Here is a 26542-nt window from a genome sequence, read left to right as displayed (position 1 = left end):
GGACCTCTGCAGAACGTCTGCGGCTGCGTCTCCTCACTTTTAGCTGCCTCGCAGCTAAGTAAGCAGCGCACTGCCGAAGCAGGTGAAGCTGTTGAAGCAGAGACGATGTCCTTTACGAGGAGCTTGCGCTGCGGGCAGCCGCGGAGGGGACCGCGCCGAGCCCTGTCCTGTGGCTGGCAGCCGTGCCTGCCGCACCGGCCAGGTGTCACACCTCACCTTGCCCTGCCCTTGGGCTGGTGCTGCTGTTGCCGGTGGTGTTCCACACGATCTTAACGACGCGGCTGGCTTCGTCCCACTCGTCGCCGGCCTCGCCCGGCCGGTGCCCGCAGCCAGAGCCGCGCTGCTCGCCCCGCGGCGGGGCTGGGCTGGAGAAAGAGAGGGGAGGCAGGGTGCTGCCATTTTCTGAGGGCAGGCGCTGGGGGGGCGAGGGGGCGGTGGCAGGTCTGCTCTGGGCGTGCCGCGAGGGAAGGGAAGTGGGTTAGGAGGCGGCGCCTGGGCTCGCCGCCGCCCTCTGTATGTGTTGTGCGAGGGAGAAAGCGAACGGCAGGGCGGGGTGCGGAGGCCGCTCCCGCCGTGCCCTCCCTCCCTCGCTGCTTCCCCGGGGCTCGGAGCTGGGCGTGTGCGCGGCCCCCGGTGCTGCGTGACCGCGCGGCGCGGGCGGCGGCGTGTGGGTGCGGGCAGCTCCCTTGTGCGTCGGTGGAGCGACACCACCGCGGCAGGCGGCGAGGCTGCGAGGAGGGCGCTGCCCCCGCCGCCGAGCGATGTGAGGGGGGAGTCCCCCCCGGGCCCTCCCCTCCCCCCGGAGCCGCCTGCCTGCCCCCCCCGCCCCTTCCTCTCGCTCATCCCTGCCCCGCCATGCCGGACCAGATCTCCGTGTCGGAATTCGTGTCCGAGACCAATGAGGATTACAAGTCACCCACCGCCTCCAACTTCACCACCCGGATGGCCCAGTGTAGGAACACGGTGGCGGCCATCGAGGAGGTGAGCGGCGGGGGGGGGGGGGGGGGGGGGCAGGGGGCAGGGGCAGGCCCCCCCGGGGCTGGCCGCGGCACAGGCACCCAACGAGGCGCTACCGGCGCTGCCTGCCGCCGCTCCTCGCCCGGCCCCGAGCAGCGCCCTCGGCTGCCGCCGGGAGGAAATGGGGCTCGCCCTGCTAGACAGGGGAAAGAAAGAAGCGGGGGGAAGGGCTAAGGCGCTGCTGCTGCTGCCCCCGGGGCTGCGGGCGAGCCGGAGCCCTCCTTTCTCTCCTGCTGCCCGGCGAGCCCCGAGCTGCTCGGGTTCCCACGCCTTCCTCCCTGCCTTTGGGGGAAACCTGCGCTCTCCAGCCTCGCCTCTGCTCCTCCGCACCGACACCTGAAGCGCCTTAGCCTCGCCGGCCCCGGCGGAACGGGAGGCTGCGGTGCCGGTGCCCGCCTCCGGGCACAGGTGGCGTTTCGTCTGCTCCCCGCTGCCCGCACACAGATCGCCTCGGGTGTGTGCTGGAAGGAGGGAGTCACTCAGGAGCCGCTGCTCCGGGACGGGGAGGCGAGGAGCGGAGCGGGCGGCTTCGGCTTGCCCTGGCCGCGCCGGAGCCTGATCCCTCTTTGCCTTCTGCTGGCCGGCCTGGGCTGCGGGTGCTTGGTGTGAGCTGCTTTTGTCTGGCCGAGAGAGCTGTTTGGCTTTTCCTTCTGTAAAGGTGACTGGAAAGGAGCTGTTGAAGCTGCCGGCAAGAGCCCTTCCCAGCGCGGAGGGTGGGTGCCAGCAGTGGGGAGAGAAGAGACTTTCCCCTCCTGTTGTAAAATCAGAGGGAAATCTGGGACAGGTCTGAACACAGCGAGGGCACATTCCACAGCCCGGACAGATGTGCACAATGAAAGGAGAAGCCTCTGCGAGTCCCGGTTCCTCCAGCAGCTTCTCTGAAGTAACTTGGAGGGGGCAGAATCTTTACTTGAGATGCAGATTAATATGCTGCACCTACCTGTTACTTGAGCTCTGCCCGAGAGCGCTGAGCTGCTTTGTTTTGCACTGAGCATGTGCTTTAAGAGGAGCCTCTTCGGCAGAAGGAGTCTTGTCAGTAGTTGATGCCCCTCCTTACAAAAGACCTGCCACTAGCAATGGATTATTAACTCCTCTTAAGCGACCAAAGCCCAGGCTAACTGTCTGAACGCCCTTTTCAAGATTTTCCTGTTTTGCCAGTTCCCCAAACCACTAAAGCAAGGAGCTCAATCCAAAATAATCTGCACAGAAGGAATTGCTGGTTTGTTCCTGAGGTAATTTTCTTCCCTGCATGCTTGCACTCAAATACCTGGATTTAATTATGCCTTATTAACCTGATCGTCTGAACATCAACAGTGTCAAACCCAAACGTTTTCTTCAGAGTCTTTGTGGGAATCGTTTTAGTTGCTGTGGGCAGGGACCCCTCCCACCAGCCCGGGCTGCTCAAGGCCTCATCCAGCCTGGCCTTCAACACCTCTAGGGAGGGGACAGCCACAGCCTCCCTGGGCAACCTGTGCCAGTCTCTCCCTACCCTCATTCTTGAGAATTTCTTCCTCATCTCCAGTCTCAATCTGCCCTCTCCAAGCTTCAAGATACTCCCTCTCATCCTGGCACTCCCAGCCAGCCCTTGTTGAAAGTCCCTCTCCAGCAGTCCCTTCAGGTACTGGAAAGCAACTTTGAGGTTTCCCTGGAGCCTTCTTCAGGCTGAACAACCCCGACTCTCTCAGCCTGTCCCCCCAGGGGAGGTTCTCCAGCCTCTGATCATCTTCGTGGTGATCAGTCCTGGGAAGCCTCAGCTTGCAGCGTGTGCTGCTTGTGTGGGAGCAGGCAGTGTGGTTCTGGAAGCTGGGGAGCCTGGCAGTGTGGTTTGAGGAATGTGTTACTCCCAGCAGTTAATAGGTGAGTGGGAACCATGCTGAGTGCTGCCTTTGTGTGTGCATCGATTTCGGCAAGTGGCTCCTCAGAGCTAGTTTATGGCTGCAGACACTTCTCTTTGCATCTCCAGCATGCCTTATGCCTGCACCAAACCAACAAATTAGCTGCAAATGAGCTTGGCTTTGCCCAGCACTCCTGGGTCTGCACTCTCTGCAGCTGCCTGCAGGAAGGAACTTGTGTGTGCCAAGCTCTGCACTCTCTGGGAATCAGAGGCACAGGGAGGCAGTGCAGAAGCAGAGGAGATGGGGGCTGCTGTGCCTTGTTAGCCTGAGCCCAGCTCTCTGCAAGCACAGGGGGCTGCTTGCAGAGCTCCTTGGGAGCTCCTCTGTGCTCACCGTTAGCACTGCTGGCTGCCACTTCCCTGAGCCTACCTTACTTAATTAGCAGTGCCCTGGAAGTATAGTTAATGAGGCCTTGCCTTCAGTGATGGAGTGGAAGAGGCTTGGTAAGGGAGGAAACTGATAAGATGTTGGCTAGCCATGAGGGTGTCCCTTGCCAGGATGCCTGTGTGGGCAGTGCTGTTGCCTTAAGTCAGTGTTTGCTGACCTTGGGTTACCTGACCTGGCACTCACTCAGGAGGATTCCATTTTGGCATCAGTTGAAGGTACTTGAAGGTCTCTTCCGGTCTGGTCTGGAGCTGGTCGGAGCTGGAGCTGGGCTGACAAATGCAGCCTGAGCTGACTCCTGCTGCTCAGCTCCCAGGAGCCAGCAGTGTATGGTGACCATCCTTGGCTTAGGAGTGTGCTGCACAATGGTTGCTGTGCTGCTGCTCTCTCACTTGTCTCTCTGGTGTGAGAAATGAACTCACTGCTGAAATTTATAACCAGTTTATTATAAAATAAAGGCAACACAGCGCTGGGCGCAGAGTGAATTTGCTAGAGGCGCACCCTAACAACACGAGGTGAACTTATATAGACGGCAAACATACATATTCATATATTAAAACGTACATATTCATATATTCCCCAGCACGCTCCCATCCCTCTCCATCAGGACTGAGACAAAACCTGCACTTTTGACCTGGCCTGTCTTTAGACCTGTTGGCGCCTCACCTTTCTTTCCCAATACCCCACACAATACAGACCATCAGCCCAACGATCGAGCCCCGCGGTCCCCAGTAATTCCCCTTGCGAAAGCCAAATATTAACCAGTTTCTCACACCAGTGAGTGGCCAGCTGGGTAAAGCAGTTACCAAAACCTGGTGCAGCCTGCAAAGGGCCCTAAGAGCTGTGGTCATTAAAGACTGTTAGAAATTATTTCACAGAGTGATTTAGTGACCGGAACCCAGGTGTGCCACTCTGCACTGAAGCAGCGTGCCCATAAAGACTTGAACTGAAGCCCACAAAAATCACAGAATCACTGTGGTTGCAAAAGACTTGCAAGATCATCCTCTCCAACCATCATCTAACTCTACCACAGCCACTGCCACACCATATCCTTGAGCACTGTGTCTGGATCATAGTATCATAGTATCATTCAGGGTTGGAAGGGACCACAAGGATCATCTAGTTCCAAACCCCTGCCATGGGCAGGGACACCCCACACTAGATCAGGCTGGTCAGAGCCTCATCCAGCCTGGGCTTAAACACCTCCAGGGACGGGGCCTCGACCACCTCCCTGGATAACCCATTCCAGGGTTTCACCACTCTCATGGTGAAGAACCTCCTCCTCACATCCAGCCTGAATCTCCCCACCTCCAGCTTCATTCCATTCCCTCTAGTCCTATCACTACCTGAGATCCTGAGAAGTCCTTCCCCAGCCTTCCTGTAGGCCCCCTTCAGATACTGGAAGGCCACAATTAGGTCACCTCGGAGCCTTCTCTTCTGCAGACTGAACAGCCCCAACTCCTTCAGACTGTCCTCATAGGAGAGGTGCTCCAGCCCTCTGATCATCCTTGTGGCCCTTCTCTGGACATGCTCCAGCACCTCCACATCCCTCTTGTAATAGGGGCTCCAGAACTGGACACAGTACTCCAGGTGGGGTCTCACCAGGGCTGAGTAGAGAGGGAGGATCACCTCCCTCGACCTGCTAGCCACACTTCTCCTGATGCAGCCCAGGATCTGATTGGCTTTGCGGGCTGCAAGTGCACATTGAGAGCTCATGTTGAGCTTTTTGTCCACCAGCACCCCCAAGTCTCTCTCCTCAGGGCTACTTTCCAGCCAGTCACTGCCCAGCCTGTATTTGTGCCATGGATTGCCTCGACCCAGATGCAGGACCCTGCACTTGCTCTTATTGAACTTCATGAGGTTGGCTTGTGCCCACCTCTCCAGCCTGTCAAGGTCCCTCTGGATGGCCTCCCTTCCCTCCAGCGTGTCTGCTGCACCACACAGCTTGGTGTCATCAGCCAACTTGCTGAGGGTGCACTCAATGCCACTGTCCATGTCCCCCACAAAGATGTTGAACAAGACAGGTCCCAGGACCGATCCCTGAGGGACTCCGCTTGTCACTGGCCTCCACTGGGACATGGAGCCATTGACAGCCACTCTTTGGGTGCGGCCATCAAGCCAGTTCCTTATCCATCTAGTGGTCCACCCATCAAACCCATGTGTCACCAGTTTGGAGACCAGGATGTGGTGTGGGACAGTGTCGAAGGCTTTGCTCAGGTCCAGGTAAACAACATCAGTTGCTCGCCCCTCATCTATTAATTTTGTCACCTGCTCATAGAAGGCCACCAGGTTGGTCAGGCAGGATTTGCCCTTGGCAAAGCCATGCTGACTGTTCCCAATCACCTCTTCACTATTCTTCTGAGCCAGTAGTGCCTCCAGGAGGATCTGCTCCATGATCTTTCCAGGCACAGAGGTGAGACTGACTGGCCTGTAGTTCCCTGGTTCCTCCTTCTTGCCCTTTTTGAAGATGGGGGCAATGTTTCCCCTTTTCCAGTCTGTGGGGACTTCCCCAGACTGCCATGACTTTTGAAATATAATAGAGAGGGGTTTAGCAACCTCATCTGCCAGTTCTCTCAGTACCCGTGGGTGTATCCCGTCGGGTCCCATGGACTTGAACACTTTCAGGTTCTTCAGATGATCACAAACCTGGTCTTCACTTACAATGGGCAGTTCTTCCTCCCCGTCCCTGGCATTGTCTTCCATAACATCAGGAGTGTGGCTAGAGGCCCTTGCAGTGAAGACTGAGGTAAAGAAGTTATTAAGTACCTCAGCCTTTTCCTCATCACTTGTGACCATGTCACCAGTTTCATTTCTGAGGGGGCCCACACCTTCCTTAGTCTTCTTCTTCCCATTAATATACCTGTAGAAGTTCTTAGTGTTCCCTTTAATCTCCCTGGCTAGATTCAACTCAAACTCTGCTTTGGCTTTCCTAACCAGGACTCTTGCTGCTCGGGCAGCTTCCTTATATACCCCCTGTTCTACCTGTCCTTCTCTCCACTTCCTGTAGAGTTTCCTTTTAAGTAATAGTGTGTCCAGTAGCTCATTGCCCATCCAGGCAGGCCTCCTAGCATTCTTACCTGCTTTTCTCTTTGTTGGTATACAGAGCTCCTGGACACAGAGGAGGTGGTCCTTGAATACTGACCAGCTGTCCTGGGTCCCTCTTCCCTCCAGGGCTTTGTCCCACGACACTTTGGCTAGCAGATCCCTGAAGCGATCAAAATCTGCACGCCTAAAGTCTAGGGTCGTAAGCTTGGAATACTTCCTCCTGATTGCCCTGAGGATGTTAAATTCAACTGCTTCATGGTCACTGCAGCCAAGGCCGTCTCTGAGCCTCACATTGCTTACCAGCCCTTCCCTGTTGGTGAGAACAAGGTCCAGCATAGCACCATTTCTTGTTGGTTCCTCTACCATTTGGAGGAGGAAGTTGTCTTCTATGCAGTCCAGGAACATCCTGGATTGCTGGTGCCTTGCTGTGTTGTCCCTCCAGCAGATGTCCGGGTGGTTGAAATCACCCATGAGGACCAGGGCTTGTGACCTGGAAGCCGCTTCTATTTGCCTGTGGAAGGCCTCATCTGCTTGGATCTGCTGGTCAGGTGGCCTGTAGGAGACCCCCACAGTAATATCTCCTTCCCCTGTCCTGCCTTTAATTTTAACCCATACACTCTCAACCAGCTCATCATCCCTCCCCAGGTGGAGCTCCGCTGATTCCAACTGGCTATTGACATAGAGGGCAACACCTCCTCCTCTCCTTCCCTGCCTATCCTTCCTAAAGAGTTTATACCCATCTATCCCTACATTCCAGTCATGGGATTCATCCCACCAAGTTTCAGTAATAGCCACTATGTCGTGGCATCCCAGCAGCACAGTGGCCCTTAACTCATCCTGTTTGTTGCCCAAGCTGCACGCATTCGCATAGAAGCACTTCAGCTGGGCTGGCCCTGTCCTCCTCTTGTGCCAATTCCCCTCGGTTTCCACAGAATGTCCTGGTGGATCATTCGTGGCTTGCCTCAGGGCAGCAAGTTGAGAGCCCTTACCAGCTCTCCTTCTCTCTACTGCTGGTGAGCTGCCCCTCTGTTTGTCACTGGCCAGCAGGAGACTATTAACCCCTTCCCCCTTCAAATCTAGTTTAAAGCCCTATCCATGAGCCCTGCCAATTCCTGCCCCAGGATTCTTATCCCCCTCTGGGACAAGTGTGTCCCATGAGTTGTTTTCAGCTCAGGTGCCTTGAAAACCAATCCATGATTGTGGAACCCAAAGCCCTGTCAATGGCACCAGCCCCTGAGCCATGAATTGATCTGTTGGCCCTTCCTCAGTGTTTCCTCATCCATTGCTGACGTTAGAGGGTTAGCAGAGAACACGACTTGAGCCCCTGATCCCTTTAGAATTTGCCCTAAGGTTCTGAAGTCTTTTTTAATAGATTGTGAGCCTCTCATTGTTACATTGTCACTGCCCACCTGAAAGACCAGGAGTGGATAGTAGTCTGAAGGACTCACGAGTTTGGGAATTCTATCTACAATGTCTTTTACTTGGGCACCAGGGAGGCAGCTGACCGCTCTATGAAATGGGTCTGGTCTGCATATTGGGCCCTCTGTTCCCCTCAGTAGGGAGTCTCCTATGACGATGACCCTACGAGGTTTCTTTTCTGGGTAAGTTTTGATGGCTGGCCTGAGGCAACCTGTCATTGGTGCAGCTTCTGACCTTCTTGAGTCCTCGACCTTACCAATGACCTGTTCCTCCTTGTGGTGGTTTGGCTCTGGCCTGGAGGCCAGATACCCACCAAGCCGCTCTATCACTCCCCCTCTTAAGTGAACAGGGGAAGAAGGGAAAGAAAATATAACAGAAGCCGGGGATAAGATAGGAGCAATTTAATAACACTAATAAGCAAACAGCAAATAGACCGCGCGGAAGCAAAGAAAGAAGAGAGAGAGATGTTAATCTCTACTTCCCATCAGCAGGACGGTGGTCGGTCTCGGGAAGCAGGGCTCTCTAAGCTTGGTGGTTCCTTGGGAGGATAAACGCCATGGACGAATCCCCCACCACTTCCTTCTTTCACATCCTTCTTATACCTGAGCTGACGTCAGATGGTATGGAATACCTCTTTGACCAGTCTGAGTCAGCTGGCTCAGTTGTGTCCCCTCCCAAGATCCTGCCCACCCCTCAATGTACTCCTGGGGCAGGGAAATGTTGAAAGGACACAGCTCAGATACTGAATTCAGCCGTAGCCAAAACACTGCTGTGTTATCAACTGCTGCTGCAAAAAAACCACAGCACTAAAATGATGCTGTGAGGAGAATTAACTCCACCTCAGTTCAACCCAATAGAATCTCCACCCCTTATTCCATACCATTTGCATCAAGCTCAGGTTTTACACATTTCAATACATTTAACCATCTCATTTGATTCTTACACCAAAATAACAAAAGAACACAGAAATGACTTCTTGCTTACATTCACAACCTGATCTACATACTTAAACTATCTCAATATTTCAACATATAGAGACTTATATCAATGTCTCAGTCCTCTCTTAAAGTTTTCTTTCTGCTCCTGTAGATGTCATTTGGGAATATTCAAGACAGAAGCAGGATATTCTGTTCTTGGGCACCAACTCCAGATGGTCTCAACCACTGTGTCATTCTTGATCCTTGGAAAACTTCATCAGTCTGTGTTCTTCTTGCTTCATTACTTTCTGCAACATGCAACTCACATTATTCACATTCTAAATTACCTTTCCCCCAATGTTAGGTCCCTTTGTGGCACACACTGAGTCTCCCCATTTCTTTTCATTACCCACCATGTACATCCAGGCCCCTGAGCAAAGACAATCCCACGAATGGGTTTGCCTTTCCCCATGGGAGGAGCAACCCACACTGCCTTTCCTAGCCACTTTCCCATGTGTACTACAGGGACTTTATCTCCTCCCACAGTGTGCAAGGGTTCTGTTTGGGCAGGACCAGGACGGTTAGCAGATCCTCGAGAATTAACCAGCCAAGTGGCTTCTGCTAAATTTACATCCCAGTGCCTCCATGCTCCATTACCCAATGCTTTCAGCATAGTCTTTAACAGTCCATTATATCTTTCAACCTTCCCAGAGGCTTGTGGGTGATAGGGAATATGATACACCCATTCGATGCCATGTTTCTTGGCCCAGGAGCTGATGGCATTGTTCCTGAAATGAGTCCCGTTGTCAGACTCGATCCGTTCAGGGGTACCGTGCCGCCACAGGATTTGCCTTTCAAGGCCTAAGATGGTGTTCCGGGCAGTAGCATGATTTACAGGGTATGTTTCTAACCAGCCTGTAGTTGCTTCCACCATGGTGAGGATGTAGCGCTTGCCTTGGCGTGTTCGTGGCAGTGGTCCAATATAGTCAATCTGCCAGGCCTCGCCATAGCGAAAACCCAGCCACCGCCCTCTGTTCCAGGGAGACTTGGCTCTGGTGGCCCTCTTGATGGCAGCACAGGTTTCACAGTCATGTGTGACCTGTGTGATGGCTTCCATAGTCAAGTCCACCCCTCGGTCACGAGCCCACCTGTACGTAGCATCTCTCCCTAGATGTCCTGATGTTTCATGGGCCCATCGAGCTACAAACAGTTCACCTTTTCGCTCCCAGTCTAGATCCACTTGAGCTATATCAATCCTGGCAGCCTTGTCTGCATGCTCATTGTTTTGATGTTCTTCATTAGCATAACTCTTAGGTACATGAGCATCAACATGACGTACCCTCAGAGGCACGTTCTCCACCCGAGCAGCAATGTCCTGCCACAGCGAGGCAGCCCAAATAGGCTTGCCCCTGCGTTGCCAATTGGTCTTCTTCCACTGCTGTAGCCATCCCCACAAGGCATTAGCCACCATCCAAGAATCTGTGTAAAGATAAAGTACTGGCCACTTTTCTCTTTCAGCAATTTCTAGAGCAAGTTGGATGGCTTTCACCTCTGCATATTGACTTGATTCACCTTCTCCTTCAGTAGTCTCAACAACTTGTCGTGTAGGACTCCATACAGCAGCTTTCCACTTCCGATGGCTTCCTACTACACGACATGATCCATCAGTAAACAGAGCATAAGGCCTTTCATCTTCAGGTAACTCGTTGTATGGTGGTGCCTCTTGGGCACGAACCACTTCCTCAGGCGATGCTCCAAAATCCCTACCTTCTGGCCAGTCCATAATCTCTTCCAGAATTCCTGGGTGGTTTGGTTTTCCCAGTCGAGCTCGCTGTGTAATCAGTGCTACCCACTTACTCCATGTAGCACTGGTGGCATGATGAGTAGAAGGGATGTTTCTTCTGAACATCCAATGCAGCACAGGCAGCCTTGGTGCTAAGAGGAGAGTTGCTTCTGTACCCACTACTTCTGATGCAGCTCGAACTCCCTCATAGGCTGCTAAGATCTCCTTCTCAGTTGGTGTATAGTGGGCTTCTGATCCTCGATATCCTCTACTCCAAAATCCTAACGGCCGACCTCGGGTTTCACCTGGTGTCTTCTGCCAGAGGCTCCAAGTAAGACCATGCTCCCCAGCTGCGGTGTAAAGGATATTCTGCACCAATGGTCCTGTGCGAATGGGCCCAAGTGCCACTGCACGAGCTATCTCTTGTTTGATCTGTTCAAAAGCTTGTTGCTGCTCACTACCCCATTCAAATTGGTTCTTCTTTCGAGTTACTCGATAGAGAGGGCTGACAAGCTGACTGTAGCCTGGAACATGCATCTTCCAGAACCCTACAAGGCCTAGAAAGGATTGTGTCTCTTTCTTGTTGGATGGTGGAGACATGGCCGTTATCTTGTTGACCACATCCATAGGTACATGACGGCGTCCATCCTGCCACTTTATTCCCAAGAACTGAATTTCTTGCGCAGGTCCTTTGACTTTGCTTTTCTTTATAGCAAACCCAGCCTTTAAGAGTATTTGAATGATTTTTTCTCCCTTCTCGAACACTTCCTTTGCTTTATCGCCCCACACAATGATGTCATCAATGTACTGGAGATGTTCAGGGGCCTCACCCTTTTCCAGTTCACTCTGAATTAGTCCATGACAAATGGTGGAGCTATGCTTCCACCCCTGGGGCAATCGATTCCACGTGTATTGAACACCCCTCCAGGTGAAAGCAAATTGTGGCCTGCACTCTGCTGCCAATGGGATTGAGAAGAACGCATTGGCGATGTCAATAGTAGCGTACCATTTAGCTGCCTTTGACTCCAGCTCATACTGGAGCTCTAGCATGTCTGGTACAGCAGCACTCAGTGGTGGTGTCACTTCATTCAGGCCACGATAGTCCACAGTTAATCTCCATCCTCCATCAGATTTTGGCACTGGCCATATGGGGCTGTTAAAAGGTGAGTGTGTTTTGCTGATCACTCCCTGGATCTCCAGCTGGTGAATCAGTTCATGAATGGGACCCAGGGAGTCTCGGTTTGTACGATACTGCCGTCGATGCACTGTTCTAGTAGCAATTGGCACCTGTTGTTCTTCAACCTGTAGCAATCCCACAACGAAAGGACTTTCTGAAAGGCCAGGCAGGGTAGACAGCTGTCTGATCTTCTCTGTATTCACCGTGGCCACACCAAAAACCCATCTATAACCCTTTGAATCCTTGAAGTACCCCCTCTTGAGATAATCAATACCAAGAATGCAAGGGGCTTCTGGTCCAGTCACAATGGGATGTCTTTCCCACTTGTCCCCTGTTAGGCTCACATCAGCTTCTAATACAGACAGCTCTTGGCAGCCTCCTGTCACTCCAGAAATCCAAAGAGATTCAGCACCTCTATGCCCTGATGGCATCAATGTACACTGCGCCCCTGTGTCTACCAGCGCCTTGTATTTCTGTGGCTTTGATGTGCCAGGCCATCGAATCCACACAGTCCAATATACTCTGTCATCCCTCTCCTCCTCCTGGCCGAAGGCAGGGACCCTCTACTCCTGGTCCTCATCAGAGCATTCACTGTCTGATCTGGGTAGTACCTGGCCAGAGGTCCCCTCATCGGGATCAAGGGGTGTAACCTCAATTCTTCTCCTGAGAGATCGTTGATTACTTTCCTGGCTCTTTACAGCAGATACCTTTGCTGTTTTCTTAAATGATCCCTTTTTAGTTGTTGTTTTTCCTTTCAGTTCACGTACCCGAGCTTCCAGTTTATAAGTGGGTTCACCATCCCACTTCCTCATGTCCTTCCCCTGGTCACGAAGGAAAAACCAGAGTATTCCACGTGGTGTGCGTCTAGGGCTCCCTCTCTCTCCGATTGAGGCAGGAGGGGACAGATTTCTTGGAGTAGACCTGGTCAATGAGGCACTGGCGCGTGGAGATGAGTTAGTGCAGAGGTTATCTTCAAAATTCTGGAGCCAGGCTGACACAATCTCCACAGACCGTGCGTCCTCATCCAAATAGTACATCATTGCTAGGCTGTTAGAATACGATGCTGGAGCGCCTTGGATCACTTTCCTCCACATGGCCCGTGTGCATGGGACATCTTCTGGATCTGTGGAGACACTTTGATCATCTAAATCACTATAGATAACTTCCAACACCGCTAATTCTCTTAAGTATTGGATTCCTTCATCTGCTGTATTCCACTTCCCTGGAGAACTCATAAGGTCCTCCTTGCATGGGTACCTGGCCCTCACACTTAGCAGGAGTCGTCTCCAGAGGCTGCATATGCCTGTCTCCTTTGCAATGCCTTTCTCAATACCTCTGTTTCTAGCAATGGGTCCCAATTGTTGGGCCTCTTTGCCTTCCAGCAGTTGGCTGTCAGCCCCATTATCCCAGCACCGGAGCAGCCAAGCAGCAATTCGCTCTCCTGGCTGGCGACTATAATCCTTGCATATGTCTCTCAGTTCTGCTGAGGTCAAGGACCGAGTAGTCTCTGCCTCTTGTCTAATCTCACTCACATCCTCTGACCTCTCACTTGATGGACCAGCCTCTTGATCATAATCCTCCTCATCCCTTATCAATCGATGAGAGGGACCTGTTGACCTCCTTGTCCACTGCTTCTTTTTTACAACTGGGGCAATCTCTCTGGTTGCTGTCTGGGTCCCCATCTCCACCACGGTGTCCTCAGGTAGTGTTTGGGTGCCTGCCTCAGCCATAGTCCTCATAGAGTATTGAACTGTGGCTCGGTAAGCACAGGCCAGGCCCCAGTAAAGTGCAAGAAGTTGTTTGTTCTCATTGGGATAAGCGAGGCACCCTTCTATCAGATGGCGAGTTAGTTTAGTAGGATCGCTCGCCTCTTCTGGGGTAAAGTCCCAGGCTATGGGAGGTGATAACCGTCCTAGGAATCTGCCCAAATCCTTCCACACACCCTGCCACCCAGGGACTGAGCGCTTCAAGTCACACTTCAATATATCCCCACCCGAAGACTGTCTCTTCTCATGCCATGATGGAATCAAACTCCACAAAACCCGCAACATGCCAATAATGTTAATTAGCAGCACTAGGGCGCTCACATATGGATGGATCAAAATTTTGGGGGCCTGCATAATAAAATTCTCTACACTCATTTCAGGTGGGGAGACAGAAATGATGATCTCTCTAGCATAGCTCCCACAGAACAGCAGCCCTACAAACAGGAGAAAGAGACACATAGACGTTATTTGCTTCGGCATGTTCCTAAACAAATGAAGTATTTCCAAAACAAAGCAGAAATTATCAGCAAGCCACGTGACCAGCACAGAAGCCTGTATCATAAGCAAGCTTATATAAAAAAAAACTGCAGAAACTACAGCTATGTTATATTTTCGTTTTCCCGGCCAATGCACCAAAAAGGACTGTGGTGGTTTGGCTCTGGCCTGGAGGCCAGATACCCACCAAGCCGCTCTATCACTCCCCCTCTTAAGTGAACAGGGGAAGAAGGGAAAGAAAATATAACAGAAGCCGGGGATAAGATAGGAGCAATTTAATAACACTAATAAGCAAACAGCAAATAGACCGCGCGGAAGCAAAGAAAGAAGAGAGAGAGATGTTAATCTCTACTTCCCATCAGCAGGACGGTGGTCGGTCTCGGGAAGCAGGGCTCTCTAAGCTTGGTGGTTCCTTGGGAGGATAAACGCCATGGACGAATCCCCCACCACTTCCTTCTTTCACATCCTTCTTATACCTGAGCTGACGTCAGATGGTATGGAATACCTCTTTGGCCAGTCTGAGTCAGCTGGCTCAGTTGTGTCCCCTCCCAAGATCCTGCCCACCCCTCAATGTACTCCTGGGGCAGGGAAATGTTGAAAGGACACAGCTCAGATACTGAATTCAGCCGTAGCCAAAACACTGCTGTGTTATCAACTGCTGCTGCAAAAAAACCACAGCACTAAAATGATGCTGTGAGGAGAATTAACTCCACCTCAGTTCAACCCAATAATTGGGCCCTCTGTTCCCCTCAGTAGGGAGTCTCCTATGACGATGACCCTACGAGGTTTCTTTTCTGGGTAAGTTTTGATGGCTGGCCTGAGGCAACCTGTCATTGGTGCAGCTTCTGACCTTCTTGAGTCCTCGACCTTACCAATGACCTGTTCCTCCTGCAGAGCCTCATACCTGTTCTGTAACTGAACTGGAGGCAGCGTGCTGCTCACAGGAGCAGACTTCCTTTGTTTGCATTTCTTCCGTCGGGCAGAGACCTGTTCCCATTGGCCCTGCTCATGTGGGTTACTACAGGGAGGTTGAGAGGCTTGCTGCTGGGAAGGTATCAAACTCCCTGTTCCACTAAGTGTTACTCCCTGTTCTGGTTTAGAAGAGGTTACATTATGGGAATAGTCAATTTTCCGTTCGCCATCTCTTCTAGCTCTTAGCCTTTCTACCTCTTCTTTTAGTTTGACCACCATGCTCATCAGATCACTGACCTGCTCACACCTGACACAGGAGCTGCTCCTTCCATCCTCCATATCGAGTGCCAGGCTCCAGCACTCACTGCAGCCACCTACCTGAACATCTGCATGCTTGTGTGTGGTCTCTGTTTGGGTGCCCACTGTCTTTCTGTTAGCCTTCTGGATGGCTTTCCAAGATACCTGGGGATGGTGATTCAGCCACTTCCCTGACAGGGGCCAGCGGGAAGGCTGCAGAGGGTTCCCAAAGGCCTGTGGGGACAGGACCTGGGGTCAAGGGTTTGAAATGAGAGCAGAGCAGATTGAGATTGGATGTGAGGAACAAGTTCTGCACGAGGATATGGATATCGGCGACGGAGATTGGAATCAATACGGCTGACCAATATGATTGAGTATTGTTCCTTTATTGTTCCAGTGTTGCAGGCTGATGGTGCAGGCCTGAGGTACAGGCCTAGGGTGCAGGCCTGTAGTGCAAGTATAGCACTGTAAAGTGTAGAAGGAGAGACAGGAAAGGCAGAAGTGCGTAGCAAGGGAACTGCTACAACTTATATAAACTCAGAGTGCCTTGTTGGCATAGCTCCATTGGTTCCCTATGATGACCACACATCACACTATTATAGATTATTGGTCCAACTATTAATGACACAGCGAAGTTTGTTGATGCAGGTTGTCGTAGTTTGGGCTGGGTGTCCTCTGCTACAGGGGTGTTTCCTGTGTCCAGAAGTCCAGCCCAGTGGGTGGACACAGGAAATTAGGTTATTTCCTACCATGATCCCTTGCACCACTATAAGTCTCACGGTGGGGTCTGGCACTTCCTCTTTCCTTCCTCCTCGCCACCCGGTAACTGGGGTAGAGATCTCTTGGCCATGGGCCTGGTTAGGCCCAAGGCCACGGGGGGATGGGCAGTCTCAGATCTGGCCAGCTGAGACTAGCCTAGCAGTGGGGGGGGAAGGAGGAGCCCTGGGGGTTTGGGTGCACCCTCAGGTGGGAACGGGATTTCTCTTGGTCTGTTTTGGGTCTCTCTCTCTCTTGTCACTGTGTTTCTAGTTCTCTGCACGCACTCACTGTTCTATTTAAACTTTTCATCACTTTTGCAATCCGTTTGTCTGAGTCGTTATTTCTGCGCGTGGTGGGGAGGGGGTTTGCCCCAACCCATTACACAGGTGCATGACCTGTTGTCCCAAGATAACTTTCCATGTTTATAGCTACCAGTGTCTTGTTTTAGTTACATACTGCAGGCACGGCACTGTTTTGCTACACTGCTAGCTGGCTCTGCATTTATGCTGAGCATGGCCTACCACCATGTCAGGCTCTAGGCCTGCCCTGCCAGATTGCTCACACTGCTCGTTGCTGGCATTGCCACAAATCCCCCTTTTTGTTTTTGTGAGCAATCTGGTCATGGGAGTTGTTCTCATCCCATACAAGATGCTACTGCAAACACAGAAGCAAGCAAGGTAAAGCTAAGCTGTATAGCAAAAGCAAGAGTTCTGTAGCGCAGCATGTCTAACAGACTGGTGTAACCCATACAAGGCACAATGCTTAAGTTGATCTAGTTACAATGCTCTACAGAGTTGGCATAACACATGGTCAAAGATAACAAACATTGTAAAGAAGAACTTAGATCTTAACAGTTCCGATCTTTACATTTCACTCCTCTTATTGACAGGGAAGACTTGATTATGCCTGAACACATTGCACACAGAGATTGAGGCACAAATGCAATCCTTAGCACTGTCTCTTACAATCTGCTTTAGGATTATGTTGCATCTTTATTTTCTCTAGGATGGTCAAAAATCATGAATTGTTTAATGCACATTGCAAAGTTGATGTTTCTAGGGTTGCAACATTTTCTAGGGTTGATGTTTCTAGGGTTACAGCATTTCTAGGGTTGCTAATTTTTTGCTATGGGGTATGTTCTCTTTTCGCTCTTTTTTTTTTTTTTTTTTTGGTTAATAATATCTACTAAGCAAAATGTAAAGATGAAACTGTATCCTCTAGGATGTCTACATTCAGAGGCATATGTAGTTAGCGAGAGAATACAAAGTTATCAAGCAACCACAATATTCAGTCCTAATTCGCACGATGCTGTGGTAAATTCTTCTGAGTGATGCTGTTTGATCCCAGATTATCATAGCCGTTATTGCGATCGATGTTCAACTGCATGGGAAATGCTGTGTCCTCATGGTCTTGATTGTTTTGCCATTGTTTATTGCAATGATTGCAGTTAGCAGAAAAGAAGGCTCGAGGTGACCTGATGGTGGCCAACCAGTATATGAAGAGAGCCTACAAGAATGCTGAGGAGGGACATCCTAGCATGTCAGGAAATGACAGGACTAGGGAGAATGGAATAAGGCTGGGGATGGGAAGATTCAGGCTAGATGTGAGGAAGACATTCTTCACCGTGAAAGTGGTGAAGCCCTGGAATGGGTTGCCCAGGGAGGTGGCCGAGGCCCCATGCCTGGAAGTGTTTAAGACCAGGCTGGACGAGGCTCTAGCCTGCTTGATCCAGTGTGAGGTGTCCCTGCCCATGGCAGTGGTTGGAACTAAATGATCCTTGTGGTCCTTTCCAACCCTGACTCATTCCACGAGTCTATGATTCTACATCTTTTGTAACTAATTTTGACTGTTGTTTTTTTTTGTTTGTTTTTAATGTAAGCTATTTTTAAATTTGGAATTAATTTTTGCTTCATTTCTTCAATATTTTTGAATCTACTTTCAATAAATCTATTACATTTTTGTTTGATTTCTTTATATAAGTATTTTTTAAGTTAAGTTTTTTATTTTTTAAAAAATATTTTTACATGTTTGCAAGTGTTTTTGTTTAATTTTGTAATTTATTTTAATTTTTTAAAAATTATTTTTATTTTATTTTGAATATTTATTATTTATTTTTTGTTTCTTTTTGTTATTTTATTTAATTTTCAGTTATTATTTTCTATTATGAATTTATTATTTTGATATGTTTAATATTTTTACTTTTAATCTAGTTCTTTTGTTTAAACTTTAATTAAATTTTTTTTTTTTAATTTTTATGCTTTTTTAATGTGTTGGTTTTTTCATCACATTTTATTATTTTTTTATCTGCACTTTTTAATTATTTTTGTTAACTTTCTTGTTTTGTTAATTTTAATCTAATTTTTATATAATAATTTTTTTCAATTAATTTTTGTTATCTTTGTGTTTTAAGTTTTTCTTTGTTCTTTACATTTTTATTATTATTCACTTACTTTTTGTTATTTTTAAATTTCTTTTTTACCTTCTTTATTATCATTTTTATTTTCTTATTGCAATTTTCTAATCTGTATTTTAATTTGTTATTCTAATCAATTTTTTATTTTCTATTTCTTTTTTTTTGTAATTTCCATTTTTTCTTTTTATCTAGTGTTTAATCTTTTATTTTTATCTTATATTCTTTATTGTAATTATTTTTTATTTCACATGTTTGTGTTATTTAATGTATTTTCTATTTTAATTTTGATTTCTACTTTTGTATTATTTTTTAACCTTCTTTTAAGTCTTTTTTATTATAATTTTTCATTTTAATTTTCTTGATTTTTTTTCTTTGTATAATTTTTTTGTTTTAATCTAGTAGTCTTGATAATCCTTATTTTTATTTTTTGCTAACAATTCTTATATTTTTTTTGTTAGTAATCCTTATGATTTTTCAGTGTGTCCTGTTTGGTTTTAATATTTTGTTTTTATTATTGCTCTTCTTTTTTATTATTATTCTGTTGTTTAGTACTCTATCTTTTGTATCCAGAGTTTTTGTGCTTTTGTTACATATTTCTACATTTACATTTTTTCTTTGCACTTGTTACCTTTTTGTTTACCATTTTTTGTTGCATTTTTTGTATTTTTTCTAGTCTATGTCTAAGAAGGAAATATAAAGACATTACCTTATCTAAGGAATACTTTTAAAAATTAATACTTATTTACTACATTAACTATATTACATAACTATATTAACTATATTACATGGAGCTCCTTTGAAATGCCAAGGCATACAACTAAGAAGGTTCAAACCAAAAGAAAATCTTACAATGTGAACTCATTACTAAGTACTTACACCTTACTACAATTACTATGTATTACATGTATACAATTACTAGGTATCTGTAAATACCAAATGCTTACCATTCATTATGCTTACCAGGAAAACTTAGCAAAACTCTAGATAACAAATCTCTTAAGGACATTGCAATCAGAAATGAAAAAATTAGCACTGTAGCTTTAAATCAGAGCAGAGTTTTGGTTGGCAAGAGTCGTACCAGAAAATCCTCCCTTTTCTGGGGGTGGGGGTAGGGGTGGGTGGCTAGCAAGGTATGATCTAGTTGCTATTGTTTCTGTATTAGGGTCTTAACGACTTGCAGCCTATCGTGTCTGAACGACCATTGTTCCACCCATACTGGATTATGTGTTTTCCATTTTAATTTGAGGGTTGGTTGCTGACTAGTAGCCACTACAAAGAAGGAACGGTAACAAGTTTTGCTCCTAGCTGACTTAAGGCTTCTCAACCCAATAGAGCAACTGGAAAGGTTAACACGTATGGTCTTACAGTGATTGATTTGCCGTAGTTAAAAGCTAATTGCACTGGCTCTTTGCTAACCCAGGTTGTTTGGATACCTTTTAAACACATGACTTCACCATTTGCCATGAGCAATGACTAGTGACCATTCCATTTATGACTAGGTATAATGATGACATCGTCTCCAGTATCCATAATAATTGAAAATTGTATAATTTGTCCACAAGGGTGTCTGACAGATACAATCTGTTCCAGTTTTCCCTTTTGGATTTCTAGGGCTAATAAGGTATTAGGCATATCGGTGGAACCCGAGCTTTCCTACCCTTGGATCCTGTTAGAAGTTTTAGGCACTCGGGACTCAGATGGTATGAGGTGAGCAATTTCTGTCCCAACAAGAGTGCTAACAGGAGGGGCAATGGTATAGAGCATAATTTTCATAGCCCAGTCATAATCAGGATGTATTGAACCAGGAATTATAAGGATGCCCTGTCTAGAGGGAGACAATCTGCCAATTAACAGAGCACAGGGTCTGTGACCCAAAAGACCATGCCAATTGAACTCGGCAACGCTCTGTGTATTCAAAGGTGATATGCAGCTGTTGTCAGGTCCGCTAACGCGCTGCCAGAGGGGGCTGGGGGGGAGGGGAAGGGGGCGCAGTCCAAGCACCCTGGTTTGGTGTCGTCGCGGGGTGTACTTGCACTGCGGGAGCAGCTTTTGCGACAATCTCGAGTAAAATTATTAGGTCTGTGACACTTTCGAGTCTGTCCAACTGTCAGGCACTTTGATTTAAGGTACCTAGGTTTCTCAGAGGGACGATGATTTCAAGACTGCTTCTATGGCCATGGCTAGATACATTGCTGCTTGTCGATTCATTGTTGCGTCCTGCAGTCATGAGACAGTGGCACCTGTTGATAAAATGCTGATAACTTGTTTAGTTTCTTCATTAGCATTATCAAATGCCAAAATATCCAGCATTTCTGCCTTCATATCATGAGTCAGGTCTGAATTAGTGTTGAATGCCATATGGTATTGACAAAGGAACCAAGTGGCCTTGTTAGACCCTGCTGAGTAGTGAAAAGCACAGGATCAGAGTTATTGTCCTGGATTCTGGACCATTCTTTGATCACTAAATCCTGACTTAATTGCAAAGACTTCTGTGGCCGGTTGACGTTGCCCCCTTAAGAAAGGGAATATGGTGGACGGAAGTTGGTAAACGGAAGGAATAATCTAAACTATTTCATTGGTGAAGTGGGAGGAAGCACCTTCGGAACTGGGAGTGAACTGGACATTTCCAGCACTTCTCTGTCAGTCTTGCTTCTGCCTTTCCACGGTGCAGCAGCTCTGCAGCTCTGTCTCTGTGCTGGGCTTTCTGCCAAGGCCTCGGCCTTGAAAACAAGATACCAGGCCTGTATATTAACTCCTTTCCAATTAACACAAACTGCTTCTAACATTTTTTTTTCCTCTCTTTTCTCTCTCTTTCTATCCCACTCTGGGAAAAGGGGGGGAGAGAGGGGAGAGCGGAGGTGGGGAACCCCCTCTGTCCAGAGGGGGGTCACTCTCATTTCTGTGTTACTCTGTTGTATATCTTTGTATATATTGTAGATATTGTAAATTTGTAAATATTCCCCTGCATTCCCTACATTGCTTTGTAAATATAGCTCCACTGCTTTGCTAATTCAGCTTGAGAGTTTTTTTTCCTTTCCCTTCAATTTTTTTTTTTTCCCTTTTACTTCACGGGGGGGAGGGAAGGGGCTTCTTGGCCTTATCCTTTCCAAACCCACCACAACTTCTCAGGAAGCTGCATTTGCTGATATGATCTGGCAAAGATCTCGCCCCAACGAGATGGTTAGCGGTGACACCTTGTAAAGAATCTGCTGGCTGCCGGGGCATGGCTTCCCAGGCATTTGCAAGTGAATTGCCACTTAATTGATAACTTGCAAGGTCTGAGGCGGTGTGACTTTCAATGTCTCTGCTTGCTGACAGGGGCTGAAACTCAGAGAGACTGTCTTACGATTTAACTTTTTTGTTGCAATCAGAATATCATCCATAGATTTATTGATGTGAAAGTCACAATGGGTCTAAGTGGGAAGAGAGTGCCAGAGAATTCAAGCATGCCTTGAGGCTACCTGTTGATATTGGTGGGTGGAGTCTGCCTTAATCAATGACTCAGTAGATGCAGACTTTGCTAAATCTTCAGGGTGTAAGCAAATCGTAAAGAAAAACGATCCTTCAAATGAATAATAATCAGGTCCCAATTTGTGGGGACTGGGAGTTGGGAGGCCAGGTTGTAAGGCACCCATCTCCTCCATGATCGCTCTCAGACCTCGTAATAAACACCATTTGCTGACATACGTGTGTCAGAAGGGATTAACAAATGTGTTGAAAATAACTGATTGATTGCAGCAGTTGTGTATCCTGACTGTAGCCCATAGGTAGCTATAGCTTGTCTAGCTTCCTTTAACATTAGTCATTTCAGAGATTAGTCATTGTTAACCTTCCCCATCTGTGACTACATTTCCCACAATACCTTTCCACCAGCGCAGCGGGACAGTTCCCTGTCCCTCCCACCTCCCGATCGTCCCATCGGGACTCAATTGAAATATCCGTCGGAGTGCTATACTCTGCTGATAATGTCTGGAATGTAGGAGGCGGGGGGGGGGTGTAGCGCAGCTGAAACTGCTGGGGGGAAGGGGTCGCTAGGGCCGTTCCTGCCGCTGCCATGAGGGTGGCTCCTGCTGGGGCCGCTGCCGGTGTCAGTGCTGTTATCAGCGGGGCGTCGGTCGATGCCGCTTTGATCAGAGCCGCCGGTACTTGCGGGGGCCATGGGGGGTCGCGGGAGGCGTCGCCAGGAGAGCTACCGGAGTGTGGGGCGCCGTTGGGGTGGGCACCGCCAGGCTGAGGGCTGCCGGGCTGAGGGCTGCCGGGGTGGTGGGGGCCACCATCGGGACGGCCGGGGCTCGCGGCGGGGTGGGGGTGCAAAAATGCCATGATCACGAGCCTGCAAGCGCAGCATTTTTTTTTTCTCTAAGAGGAGTTGCAGGGCAGAGTTGCCGCTGTTCGGCCTCCCAGCGTTGGTCCGCTTGGCTTCCGAGTCCAAGCCGTTGCTGGCAGTATCAGGAAGATGTTCATGAAGGGGATCGAAAACACCGAGTCACAGGTTTCGCCACTTTTTTTTTTTTTCTTTTTTTTTTAATGGGTTTCTCTGCTGGGCGCGGGCGGCTGTGGTGGTGTCTTAATAAACACAGAGTGCTTGCCAAGATGGCAGAGGTGGCGTCTTCTTTGTCTAATTCTTAATGCGTAGCGACCTCCAGTTTGATTTCGCGCGCCTTATCAGTTCGATCGGGATTCGCTTCTGCTGCTATTGACATAGCAGGAGCAGATTTTTCTGCGCAAAAGGACGGTAATAAGAGAGCCACGATTCGTGTAGAGGGAGTAGCGGGCAATTGAAATTGTGAGGAGGATGCTGACGGAGCGGCAGACGATGTGCAGGGAGAGAGGAGGGGGGCGGAGGGCAGGGGGTGCCTTCCGAGTCTCCCTTTTTCATCTCGGTTAGAACCAAATGCCGCAGCAGCTGAATCGGGAGTAGACTGCTCTGCTTTTTTCGATTGCAATGTCCGTGACGATCCGTCACACGGTGCTATAGCGAAAAGCTGCTTTTTTAAGTATGTAACACCTCATCCCACAGCTGGGCTGCAATTTCGTCCTGTGCTTCAGAAGTAAAAGCTTATTTCATAGTTTCATAGTTTCATAGTTTCATTCAGGGTTGGAAGGGACCACAAGGATCATCTAGTTCCAACCCCCCTGCCATGGGCAGGGACACCCCACACTAGATCAGGCTGGACAGAGCCTCATCCAGCCTGGTCTTAAACACCCCCAGGGACGGGGCCTCGACCACCTCCCTGGACAACCCATTCCAGGGTTTCACCACTCATGGTGAAGAACCTCCTCCTCACATCCAGCCTGAATCTCCCCACCTCCAGCTTCATTCCATTCCCCCTAGTCCTATCACTACCTGATATCCTGAGAAGTCCTTCCCCAGCCTTCCTGTTGGCCCCCTTCAGATACTGGAAGGCGACAATTAGGTCTCCTCGGAGCCTTCTCTTCTGCAGACTGTACAGCCCCAACTCCTTCAGTCTGTCCTCATAGGAGAGGTGCTCCAGCCCTCTGATCATCCTCGTGGCCCTTCTCTGGACACGTTCCAGCACCTCCACATCCCTCTTGTAATAGGGGCTCCAGAACTGGACACAGTACTCCAGGTGGGGTCTCACCAGGGCTGAGTAGAGGGGGAGGATCACCTCCCTCGACCTGCTAGCCACACTTCTCCTGATGCAGCCCAGGATCTGATTGGCTTTGCGGGCTGCAAGTGCACACTGAGAGCTCATGTTGAGCTTTTTGTCCACCAGCACCCCCAAGTCTCTCTCCTCAGGGCTACCCTCCAGCCAGTCACTGCCCAGCCTGTATTTGTGCCTGGGATTGCCTCGACCCAGATGCAGGACCCTGCACTTGCTCTTATTGAACTTCATGAGGTTGGCCTGTGCCCACCTCTCCAGCCTGTCAAGGTCCCTCTGGATGGCCTCCCTTCCCTCCAGCGTGTCTGCTGCACCACACAGCTTGGTGTCATCAGCCAACTTGCTGAGGGTGCACTCAATGCCACTGTCCATGTCCCCCACAAAGATGTTGAATAAGACAGGTCCCAGGACTGATCCCTGAGGGACTCCACTTGTCACTGGCCTCCACTGGGACATGGAGCCATTGACAGCCACTCTTTGGGTGCGGCCATCAAGCCAGTTCCTTATCCATCTAGTGGTCCACCCATCAAACCCATGTGTCACCATGCCGTGGGGATGACTCTGGGCACAGGCTAATAGCCCTTTTAAGATCCCACAATTGCCAGTAATACCTCTCACGGAGAGGATAGGTGGAGGGCGTTTAGCACAGCCTCTTCTGTTTGGTGGCGTGCTTCCCCTTGCCCATCCCCGGTTGCTCACTGGGCCAGGGTGAGATTCACTTCCTTTTTGAGCGCGCGCTGCTAATTTTTTCAGCACAGGGGCAGTGCTATTCCGACCGGCTTTCCATATCGCTCGGACGTACCTCTTTATGGTGAGTGGATCAGTATTGTAGTCCAAGGATCCCTTGTCCACGAATTCAGGTGTATTCGGGCGCCAGATATTGATATCCGTGACGGATATTGGAATCAATACGGCTGACCAGTGTGATCGAGTATTGTTCCTTTATTGTTCCAGTGTTGCAGGCCGATGGTGCAGGCCTGAGGTGCAGGCCTAGGGTGCAGGCCTGTAGTGCAGGTATAGCACAGTAAAGTGTAGAAGAAGGAGAGACAGGAAAGGCAGAAGTGCGTAGCAAGGCAACTGCTACAACTTATATAAACTCGGAGTGCCTTGTTGGCATGGCTTCATTGGTTCCCTCTGAGTGACCACACATTGCACTATTACAGATTATTGGTCCAACTATTAATGACACAACGAAGTTTGTTGATGCAGGTGCATGTCCTATTGTCCCAAGATAACTGTCCATGTTTATAGCTACCAGTGCCTTGTTTTAGTTACATGCTGCAGGCACAGCACTGTTTTGCTCCACTGCTAGCTGGCTCTGCATTTATGCTGAGCATGGCCTACCACCATGTCAGGCTCTAGGCTTGCCCTGCCAGATTTCTCACACTGCTCGTCGCTGGCATTGTCACACCAGGAGGCTGCTGGAACACTGCAGCAGGTTGCTCTGGGAGGTGGCTGAGGTTCCATCCCTGGAGATGTTCACGGTGAGGCTGGAGAAGGCTCTGAGCAACCTGCTTTAGTGGAGGATGTCCCTGCTGCCTTCAGGGGGTTGGACTGGAGGAGCTTTGGAGGTCCCTCCCAACCCAAACCATTCTGTGATCTAAGTCAGGGCCTGAGGTGCAAAGTTCATCCTGCCTGCTGAAGCTTGATTCCATGAACTGGTTTCCCTACAAAGAGAGGAGAATGAAAACACTGGGAGCAGTTAATAGGTTACTGGACCAGCCTCCCCAGCTGTGGCTGCTGGGATGGAGGTGTTTGAAGAAGCAGACAGGATGAAGGTATGGGGGCAGGATGTAAAACATACAACCCAAGCACCCAGGGCAGTGGTGCCACAGATGGACTTGGCTCTCTGCCTGGGAGTAGATTGGAGTTGCTTGGGGTCCATTTAAAAGCCACTCTCCAGGGATTCCTGTAAAATCCATGGAATTCCCATGAAAGCCATAATGTGTCATTCCCAGTCTCCACTTGCCTTTGCCCTTGGCTCCTGTTCCACAGTTACTGCAGTTCAAGGACTCTATTTTACAGTTTCCTTTCTGTCATTCCCACTCCTGGGAATGCAGTCTGCTCCTCCAGTACCAAATCCTTTTCTTCCCCCCCCCCCTCGTCAGCTCAGGTGGTTGTATCAGACATGGGAACAGCCTCTTGCCACCTAAGGCAGTCCCAGAGCTTCCAGCTGGCTTGGAGAACTATAAGGAGTTGATGTTTTTTGAGTCTCACAGTATCACCATGGTTGGAAGAGACCTCAGAGATCATCGAGTCCAACCTGTCACCACAGACCTCATGACTAAACCATGGCACCTAGTGCCACGTCCAATCCCCCCTTGAACACCTCCAGGGATGGTGACTCCACCACCTCCCTGGGCAACACATTCTAATGGCCAACAACTCTCTCAGTGGAGAACTTTCTCCTCACCTCCAGCCTAAACTTCCCCTGGCACAGTTTGAGACTGTGTCCTCTTGTTCTGGTGCTGGGTGCCTGGGAGAAGAGCCCAACCCCCTTCTGACTACAACCACCTGTGGTGGGTTTGAGAGAAAGGCCTCAGCCTTCTCCCCCCACAAAGAGAAGAAAAAGAAATAACCACAGTTAGCCAGCCGGAGGAGCAAAAGGGAAATGCTATATTTACAAGCAATTTTTAGGG

At 49.3% G+C, this 26542-nt stretch overlaps 1 protein-coding gene across 4 annotated transcripts in view; it reads left to right on the top strand.

The window, feature by feature from the left end:
• The first annotated feature begins 664 nt into the window (after positions 1-664).
• ASAP2 (ArfGAP with SH3 domain, ankyrin repeat and PH domain 2) overlaps positions 665-26542 on the top strand; it is a 119086-nt gene continuing 93208 nt past the window's right edge. For 3 of the 4 annotated variants that reach the window (XM_068155342.1, XM_068155340.1, XM_068155339.1), the window contains exon 1: positions 666-981. In XM_068155342.1, coding sequence (XP_068011443.1) covers positions 856-981 — 126 coding nt within the window. In that variant the 5' untranslated portion in view covers positions 666-855. Of the gene's footprint in view, positions 982-26542 lie in introns of all 4 variants that reach the window. The other variant, XM_068155341.1, reaches the window with a different exon arrangement.

This window comes from Melanerpes formicivorus, unplaced genomic scaffold (assembly GCF_026170545.1).
Source record: "Melanerpes formicivorus ecotype bairdi unplaced genomic scaffold, bMelFor1.0.p_v2 SCAF_31, whole genome shotgun sequence".
NCBI lineage: Eukaryota > Metazoa > Chordata > Aves > Piciformes > Picidae > Melanerpes > Melanerpes formicivorus.
The sequence above is the reverse complement of the archived record's forward strand: the minus strand, read 5'-3'. Positions and strand labels throughout refer to the sequence as shown.